Raw genomic sequence first — 10,404 nt, 5'->3', positions numbered from 1 at the left:
AATAAGTTCATTCAGATTTTTTCAATTTCCTATCCTTTCATGTACAGTAAGTTCCAGAAGTGAAGCGACAAATCTCAGAATTGATCGTACTTACTTCTTTAGAAACTCGTGGGGTTGCCAGTTAGTATATTTTATTCCAATTATTGTCATCCTATTTATCTGATAATACGTATCAGTGATTAACTGTATAAGCGCACAAAGTATTTCCCCAGTGAATGATCAATGTTAGTTCAATAATTGTTTATTAAAAGAAAAAAAAATTCCCCAAAGAAACATCTGCGGCTCTCAAAGTGTAATATCAAGTGCTCACCATAGAGTGGCAGCAGGAACCGAGTACATAAGCATTGGCCTAATATTTGTAAATTAACTTTCTACTTTTATATCGTTATATCGAAAGTTATTATGATTTCTTTTGATAAAGCACAGAGAAGTTAGCATCTGATTAAATGAAGTATAAATAAGACAAGTTGGTGTAAAAAAAAAAAAATAAAAAAAAATCCAAGTTATGAGCGCGTTTAGCGTTGGTTACATGGTTAGCCTATTTCAAGAATCAAGGAAATATATTTTCCAGCTTGTTAGTTTATAATTTCATGGAATTTCTCGATTGTGCAAATTTTTGCATGCGGAATTGCGTTCAGGGTCGAACCAAACAAGTATTTTCGTAGGTTTCCACCTTTTTTTTTTTTCAGTGCATAAGTGAGACTATTCTTGTCCATACAATCCGGAGTGTGAATATGCTTGGCGAGCATTATTTCAATTCGAGTATCCCCTGTTATGCTCTCTCTCTCTCTTCCTCTCTCTCTCGTCTCTCTATCTCTCTCTGCAGGACGTTTTATCTATCAGGAATAACCAGAGGTCTGTTTTAAGAATTGAGCACTAGGCCTATTGGTCATGCTCGGTGCTTTTATATATATATATATACAAACTATTATATATATAATCTATACACTATATATATATATATATATCATATATATATATATATAACCTATATATATATATATCCCCAAAAAACTCATAAATTTCTGTTATGCAATAATACTTGACTGGATCGAACTGATTACTGGTTGTCAGTGGAAATATGAATTTGGGTGATATCACTCCCTTATGATACGCCCACTTACGCAAATTCAGTCTTAAATTTCACGGTTGGGATATGATTCGAAGATTTGAGGTAATAGGTTGAAGTGAAAAAGGTGGAGTTAGTATTGTGGGTAGAGGTAGAGGTAGAGGGGGGAAGGGGCGGTTGGGGTCTGTCGTCTCCCTACTTGACCAGATGGTGTTTTATGCTCGGTCCTAGAAGCTAGAATCAGAATTACCAACCAACCACCCCTAACTTCTCCATTGAATCTAGGTGCATTCATGTTTCTAATGTCGCAGAGATTTTCCCTTCACATTCGATCGATACTTGCATGGTTTTATGCATCTTCGCTAAAATATTGATAATACACTATAATATTAAATATTTGTTTCCACATTGCTCGAAATATACATTGGTAATGTTGGTTATCCTGTGTTGAACGAGAATTTCAAATTGTTTCGTTTCTATAGTTTGAAGAAATTGCTATACTTTGAAATAATTACTATTACCGTAATTTTTTGCTTTTTATGAAAAATTGTTTTTTTATAAATATCATAGATTTGATATTTTGTGCATCATATGTTAGCTTTATTTTGCTTGATAGAGCTTTCACTGTAGAAAAAAATATATCTTTTTTCAGCTACGAGTTTGTAGTTGCCAGTTAGTGAATTTCGAATGAAATTCTCTGACATTTGTCGCTTCAGTTTTTGGAACTTACTGTACCATCTGTCCCTTCATCTACTCAACATGACTCCTCAGAAACCTCAAAACCTACCTGAAGGTTGCCCTACGGCTGATGTATTAGAAGGAGCTTCGTTATTTGTTGGAACGTTTCTCCTGGGAGTAAATCTTGGTGAGACATTGAAGTGCTCTGTGTTGTCCATCTCGTGAAGGTGGAACTTTTCTGCGGTAATGGAGTCTAGTCTAACGGTTCGTTCAGGTCGAAGGTCTTGTAGGGTGAAGCAGGGAGTCAGGTCAGGCTTCATATCCTGCTGAAATAAATCAGTCATTTTAAGTCAGTTGCTGAGACCATCTAAGCTATCATGGGAAAAATGTTTAAAATCTCCTTCATAAGGTTTTACACGATAAATTTCTCTCGTATTTAATTTTGCCCCGTTCCTTCCTCACAACTCTCCCCCCAAAAGAGTTGAGATGAGTTCTAAAGATCAAAACAAAATGTTCTCATTTTGAAGTCTCATTCACTTTAAACACCAACCAAAAGGTTTAATCTGAACTCTGATAACCAAAGTCTGCCTTCAAACCTAACCATAACGACCCATTCCCTTTGCTCGAAAGCTAGGAAGGCAAGTACTTCAATTCTCTAACAAATGGTGTACTGAGTTTCCCTCCCTGTACCAGAGTCATAGACGCTGTCACTAACTACTCCTCTCTTCTACTGCCTGTCACCAGTAGCACAAACGCCACTCTTCTTGCCTACACCTCCCTGCCAAGTGGGGCAAATGCTCATTAAATTTTAGTCCGGCAAAATTGTAGATCGTTTTCCCACAATACATGACCGGTATTAGCCATATCCAGGGATGGCTTGAAGACCATTTGATTGAGGGGTAAAGACATATTTACCAGCTTAGTAATTTTGACCAAGTTGAACAAGATGCAATATAGTTATGATTTTTTCATACAACAATATTTGTCCCCGAGAGCGTTTTATAAAGAAAGAAAATAAAGATTATATGTGTCATATATATCGATTCTCAATTTCGTATACATATGCATGCATATATATACACACACTATACAGGTGTGTATTTACACAGCAAATACTGTCCATTTTTGACCAACTCAAAAGCAACATTGAGGGGATAACCGTCGCCCCCCCCCCCCCCCACCACCACCCCCCTCCCCGGTGAGGGGCCATCCATCCCTGGCCATATCTGCTCTCTATTGCAATGTATGCATGTACTAATTCTGTATGTATAATATGATATATAAAGATACCTTTTCATTAGATATCAGAAATATTTCGGAATGAATTGCTTGTGTTAAGGATTTTTTTTTTTATTTATGTATTGAGCTCCTTCCTCTATTATTTAACTTCGACATTTCAAACAACTAAAGGATGAATTAATCCTCCAATTTGTCAAAATGAAGGACTGCAAATTCTCAAGTTCACTTTTCTTCATTAGAGAGTATTTGTGACAAAAACCGAAAGAAAGTTAAATTGCGTCGCTTGGCTGGTCAGAAATGTAATCTAATTAAAACATGGTCTCTGATTGACTGGATGGCCGGGTCACTGGACCATTGAGCCAAGATGCTCTCTCTCTCTCTCTCTCTCTCTCTCTCTCTCTCTCTCTCTCTCTCTATATATATATATATATATATATATATATATATATATATATAGTATATATATATATATATATATATATACTATATATATATATATATATATATATATATACATATATATATATATATATATATATATATCATATATATATATATATATATATATATATATATATATATATATATATATATATATATATATATAGAGAGAGAGAGAGAGAGAGAGAGAGAGAGATTAAAAGTTAAAGTTAATTGAGCTAAGTGTTTTCTCGTAGTAGTCTATGTGACTTCGTAATTTATTTGATTTTTTTTGTTTGCCTGTGAATGTTTACAAAAATCCTAATTTAGAGGAAAACATATTCACCTGATAACTATATATAAATATATATATATATATATATATATATATATATACATATATATATATATATATATATATATATATATATATATATATTATATATATATATATATATATATATATTTATTGATGTACGTATAAATGATTGGCTGGATAAGACGCCCCCTACCATACTTGCCAGAAAGTATATTTCAGTGAAAATAGATCATTATCCGTGAAATCTTCCCAGACCCGCGACAAATCACTCTGCCTAGACGAAATATTCTCGACGATTGTGGACTTACATTAAGCAAGATGTTTTTCTCTTCCTGGGCCAGAACTGGGTTTTCAAAATGCAGGAAGACCAGCTTGGAGAGGCCGCCTAAGACAATCTTCTTGATGATGTGGGGCACCTCGGTCCCTCGCACCCCTCGGTGGTGGATATTCAAGGTCAGCACAGACATCCCCGACGCGAAGCTGACCAAGCAAATGGTCACCCCGTAGTACATACCTGAGAGAGAAGGTTTTAAAGCTGCTTCGATTGCAGTTTCACAAAGACATAAACAAGGTGCTCTCCATTTGACTGCTAAAAACATGATGCATTTCAGTTTAATAATATTCTTGAATGTAACATGTCTACAATAATCATTATACACTTCATTATTGTCTTCCAAACTTTTAATATCTACTGCCCCCCTTCCCCCCCCCCCCACAAAAAAAAGAAAAATAAATAAAACGAAAAAGCAAAGAATGTAATGGATAAATAAGATAAATGAGTTCACAATTTCATTACGTTGTTAACTACCAATGCGGGTGAATATAAATCTGTAATTCAATGATAATTCAAAATTGAATTACTGTGACCTGTATATCATTAAATACAATATATCTGTAAAAATCTGAGGCTTTCATTTTTGTTTCGCCGCTCGTGAAACTAATTAAATCACAGTTCAAAATTTACTTCCAAACTTTTCTACGACTTTCTCCATTAAATACAGAAATTTATCGCGCACGAATTGACAGTACAATAAAAAGTGATATTTACAACCATTATTATCGCAATGTGTGCCTTACTGCATAAAAAAACCGGGAAATATGATGCCCGCACTGACGGTGCTCCGAAAGGAACATGCTTGGAACAATCGTTGAGGAGCTCATTTTGTTAATGTTCCATGTGGAACTCTAATTAAATTTCCGTCCGAAATCTAATTCCAAACTGTTCCAACTTTTCTCCTTATTGCTTTAGAGTGGACATTAATACTGCCAGGGGCAGGATAAAAGTTCGTTGTAACTAAGGATTATCGCGCAGTAACCACTGACTAATTGATATTTATGTTGTAAGGGCATAAAAATATTCACTGGGCATTCTTTGTCAAAACATACAATTGCAGACTTTGATTGTCACTCATACCAAAAAATAGAATAACGGTTTGATGTACAAATACATAACTTCTGATCATTTACGATTGCTATCTGATGGCGATTATGTCAGAATCTGGTATCAGCATGAATATAAAAATTAAAATTTTTGACAAATTGATATTTATGCAAAATTTGAAGTTATTTAATATTCACTCTGTAATCAAGTAAATCTGTAGTATATACAAGTACCTTTTGGACAGATAGCCAGATATTTCTTAAAGAATTCCTGCTACACCAAGTATTTCTAGAAATACGTATCTTGGCGGAGATCAGTACCAATAAATAAATAAATAAATAAATAAATAAATAACATTAAAAAAAATACATCTTTCCACTCACTGATCAACGGCGTCTTCTCCGTTGGGGGCAAACTCTCCCTTATGGTCATGAGGAACACCGTCATGGAGAGAAGAGCCGAGATCCCCAATGTCACCTTTTCTCCGGATTCGCTTGGCACGTAAAACACCAGGAGCGCTTTGCAGAAAAGAAAGAAATAAAAATTAAAAACATCTTCCAGTATATTCTAGTTTTTCAAAGCATGCTGTTTATTTACGAATACAGACTAAAAACCAGGCACAACCCACAGACACACACATATATATACATAACTATATACATGTACATGCAGTGGTTGCCAATATTTTTTTAAGAAACCACCAGTTTGGGCAAACGGCATAATGTTGAAATCGAAAAAGAAACAATACATATATATAATGCTTCTTTTTCTATTTCAACATTATGCCATTTGCACTGAGCTGGTTTCATAAAAAAAGAAAAAATTAGGGGCAACTAGAGAGACATTAGCTGCTCATGCATCAACGCAGAAGGCTTATCAACAGTGCATCGGAAATACGGATATGAGGTCCCTTCCTATCCCCTATCCTTTTCACTAGATCAATACAGCACTTTCCAGGTTTTCCTCTCCTTCTTCCTTCTCACACATCCTAAAATATACGCTCTTTTCACCGACTTATTCCTTCGATAACGTGCACACTTCTTCACTATCACCAATTTGTATTGGACAATCTGCAGATGTGTCATTAAACACTTATTTCACAGACAAATTTCTTATTCCTTAAAATAATATTTCCATCTTATTTCTCTGACTTACTGCATCACATCATCCATAAAGATACTGAGCAGTCACGTTAACGTAGCGCCCCTTTGTCTCCTACCCACTTTTACATCAAACCAGTCACTCTCGCAACTAAATATAACACACACCACTTTCGGTATGAATCACTCTCAACAAACTGTGTTCTGTACCTCATATCCTCAACAATCTTCCCATTGGATCCATTTCTAGACTATCACAAGTTTTTGTCTGGTCCATGTATCGTATATCAATGATTCATTTTCCACTTTACTCTCAAACTTCTTACGTAATTGCTTCAACATATCTGATCCACACACCCTCTTCCTTGTGTAAACCAAGGCTGTTCTTCCCTATCAATCCTTCTGTCATGTTTCACTTGCTCATTTAAAACCCATTTTATACCTTTCCAGGTACGCCAAGTAAAGTTTCTTCCTTTAAATACAATCAATTCGATCACCAGCACCTACGCAATGGCTTCAGCCACGGGACTGAGGTCCTACCTCTGAGAAAACATCTCCAAAGAGCATCTCCCACTGACTTTTGATTGAATAACTTACATTACACCGATAGTTGAGGCACAAAAAAATTTTTTCCTTCTTTTAGCTAGAAGGAAGCCTCGTGATTAATTCTTCGTTCCTTACAGTTAAAATGAGTAAAGGAACTGGGCTAGAATCCTAGGAGGGAAAAGGGATTTAGTTATATATAATCATTTAAGTCGAATCTTCTTCTGTTGACCCTCACAACCTATCCTAAAATAATTGTTGGAAACTGTATGAATGAATGTGTGTGCATATCTTCGTACATTTATAAAAATAAAACGAGAAAGTCGCAAACAGAGTGCGTTCATATTTTATGTTGTTATTCTTAAACTTAATTTTTAAAACAATATATAACGGTTTTAGTCAGAATGGAATGATTAGTAAGATTTTACAAATTTATGTTACATTTCTTCCTCTTCATCTTCTGAATTCATGTTACATCCGTATCGTTACGAGAAGTATAAATGGAATCATCTTCTTTTTGAAGTAAAATTGACTCGAAGAAGCAAAGCATACTATAACCGGTGTTGGAAGGCCCCTTCCGCACCTGGAAATGACTAAAATAGACCAAGATCGCAGTAGGGACTAAAACAGAAACTATTCCAGCACCCAGAGAAGTTGAAAGGTAAAAATAACTTGAAAGCTGCTCAAGTTTTCGTAAACATGGTAAACTCACCTATGCCGTTAATTAGGACGCAAGGTAAGATGAGATTGAAAACATAGAACATCGGTCTTCTTCTTAACTTTATGGTGAAGGTGATATCTGGATAGGGCTCCGGGCAGCACGAGTAATAAGTTATGTTCTTCATTGCTGTGAATTCTATCAGGTCAAATTCACCGTTGCTTTGATAGTTCGACATGTCCCCTTCGTCCATCTGCTTCATAAGGTCCAACTGCAAAACACCAAAAGTTCCATTTGAAGACGGAAGTTCGCTTCGAAAAACACTTTGAACAGTGTAAAGTATGGTGAACCTTTCAAATTGTAAAATTTTTCTTTGAATTCATACATACTATGGTATTTTTTGAGTTACTCTTAAAGACTGAACTTTAAAAATAAATTCAAGGGAGTTTTTTTTTCTTTTTTTAAACAACTGAATGTTTACTTAGATTTCCTTCCATTCATCTTAACTTTTTACGTTGCACACCATAAATTTTCCGCATGCTCTACATCGTACAAAAAAAGTCAATGAAAAAGAAAGAAATATGAAGAGAAAGGGGTAAATATTGTTCTTTCATCGTTCATTCCTGCCCCACTCTTGGGTTCACGAATCTACTAAATCGTCCGTTTTTAAGAGAGGGGCATCATTCATTCTCCCTCGACTGTTTCTTGCTTCCAGGTAGGGTCGGGAATGTTTTTACTGTCATTGTAATGAAAAAAATGTGATGACAAACTTCCCTCTTGCGTATCATTACACAATGTGGGAAGAGAGAGAAATGAGCACACTTCCTGGATATGCAGTACTCCCATTCCATAACCACTTCCAAGTTGTACCTCTCTTTTTTGTCCTAATAAAGCTTTCCTTAGGTCCATATAATGCTCAATACATCTTTTTTTCCTTTATTTTCCAAGATCTAGCAACTAAAAGCACACTGTGTGCTCTTAGTTTAGGTTTTAGGAGACATATAAGTGATCATTTTTCAATGGAATATAGATAGAGAAAGGCTAAATCAGAAGTGGCCGGAGGACACAAAAGAAAGTCTATATATGAAATATATAAAACATCTGCCTGGTGTTCAGTCTTTGAACTCATTTCATTAGTAAAAGCGAATGTATTATTATCTCTCACATCAGAATCGGTGGTATTCATCAAATTGTTATGGTGCAAAAGTATATACTACATTTGAAGGCGGGAAAACAAAAATGACATTTGGAAAAGATGGGGTAATGGGAGTATGCGATGAAGAATGTACAGTTTGGTGAACGCCAAACCACATAGCAACTAAGGTTTACAATGGTTTTCATAGGTGTGCTTAGGATAGAGTAAACAGAAACCCTACCTTTGAGAAGAAAATATGCGTTAAGATTTGGAGAGAGAGAGAGAGAGAGAGAGAGAGAGAGAGAGAGGAGAGAGAGAGACTTGGCTTGTGTTTAGAGGCCAGGGAATGAAGAAAGGTAATGAGTTGTCACTGAAAATCCCACCGAAAGCCTGAGCGAAGGGTATTTTGTATCCAGTGCTGTCAGATGGATAGGAACATAGACCATTTGTATGGAAAATGTGCCGGATTGCTCGGTAACAGCAACGTAGTATATTAAAAAGACTGTTTATGTAAATACTCTAAATTTCAACAGTGCTGTCAGCCTTCGAAAAGTTCCATAAATTTTTCGTTAGTAACTCGAAGTGTAGTTTTTGCTTTGACTAAGCTGATCCTTTCAAACGTTCTGATTAGCTTTTTAATTATTCTCCTTACAGATATTCATGCTTTTTGAGAGAGAGAGAGAGAGAGAGAGAGAGAGAGAGAGAGAGAGAGAGAGAGAGAGAGAATAATTGATTGTGTCTATTAAACCTGGCGTCACAAGAGAGAGAGAGAGAGAGTTGAAAACTATTGATTTGGTAGATGTACCCAAAATATTTGGGATTATTAGTTGAACTGCCAGAGATTGCTTTTACAAGGCGCATTGTCAGACCACAATGGATTTTCTAAATGCAATCTGATATTACCAACATGTGGATATTAAAAAAAAAAGAATTAGATTTCAGACCCAGAAATTGTTGTTACATCGAGATCAACAGCATTAGGAGAATGTTAATAAAAGCAACATATAGCGCACAATTTTGTTTTTTAAGATAAGGTTCATTGGTTAGAAAAATAAGCTGATAACATTTATTGAGGAAATACATCATTATATATAATATATATATATATATATATATATATATATATATATATATATATATATATATATATATATATATATATATATATACGGGGAGATAGATATATGCATCTTTACTTAGTATCAAAACTGAATTTCTAAAAAAAAAAAAAAAAAATAAAAAAGAGGCAAGTTGCACTTACATATAACCCGGTAAAACTATGATAAAGAATTGAAAGCATCCCCACATCCCCCCCCCCCAAAAAAAAAAACAAAAAAAAAAAAGAGGTGTTGCTACCTGGTAGCCGTCATAGGTCCAAGACGCCCACTTCATCTTACACGACTGGATATCGAAGGGGAAATGCTCCACGTTCATGTCACAGGAGGACCTGTAGATGCCGTGTGAGAGCCACGTCACTTCCCCCGCCGAAGTGACGATCACGTTCGTGTTAATGGTGGCCGACGTGTACTGGGAGTCGGCGCTGATTGAAAAAGAAAAAAATGACGATTAGAATGACAGGGAATATAGCGTAGGGAAGGATAAAAGGGAATTGAAAAAAACTGAGAGGAAATGAGTAACGGTTCAAAGATTGTAAAATATAAAACTAAAATGCTAAACAATTATTATCAAGTATGACGTGAAAATACTTTGAAATTAAACCAGTAACCTAAACATTTGGAGATTATGATTAATGACGAATTTGTCATATACTTACTGTTAACGGTCAAAGGAGAAAAGGAAATAATGTTTTTTAATTTCATGCATACAGATTAACACATGTAACACACACACACACACACATA

General features: G+C 35.2%; 1 protein-coding gene across 2 annotated transcripts in view; it reads right to left on the bottom strand.

Moving 5' to 3' along the window:
* The window catches only part of LOC135226548 (neuronal acetylcholine receptor subunit alpha-10-like), a 57,669-nt gene that overhangs the window by 12,966 nt on the left and 34,299 nt on the right, over nt 1–10,404 (bottom strand). Inside the window, exons 4-8 of one of the 2 annotated variants that reach the window (XM_064266204.1) lie at nt 9,899–10,082; nt 7,462–7,678; nt 5,490–5,624; nt 4,034–4,239; nt 1,857–2,073 (exon numbers count right to left, since the gene is read on the bottom strand). In XM_064266204.1, coding sequence (XP_064122274.1) covers nt 1,857–2,073; nt 4,034–4,239; nt 5,490–5,624; nt 7,462–7,678; nt 9,899–10,082 — 959 coding nt within the window. The remainder of the gene's footprint in view (nt 1–1,856; nt 2,074–4,033; nt 4,240–5,489; nt 5,625–7,461; nt 7,679–9,898; nt 10,083–10,404) is intronic. The other variant, XM_064266206.1, reaches the window with a different exon arrangement.

The sequence above is a fragment of the Macrobrachium nipponense genome, chromosome 14 (assembly GCF_015104395.2).
Source record: "Macrobrachium nipponense isolate FS-2020 chromosome 14, ASM1510439v2, whole genome shotgun sequence".
NCBI lineage: Eukaryota > Metazoa > Arthropoda > Malacostraca > Decapoda > Palaemonidae > Macrobrachium > Macrobrachium nipponense.
Note: the sequence above shows the minus strand (reverse complement) of the source record. Positions and strands in the feature narration are given on the sequence as shown.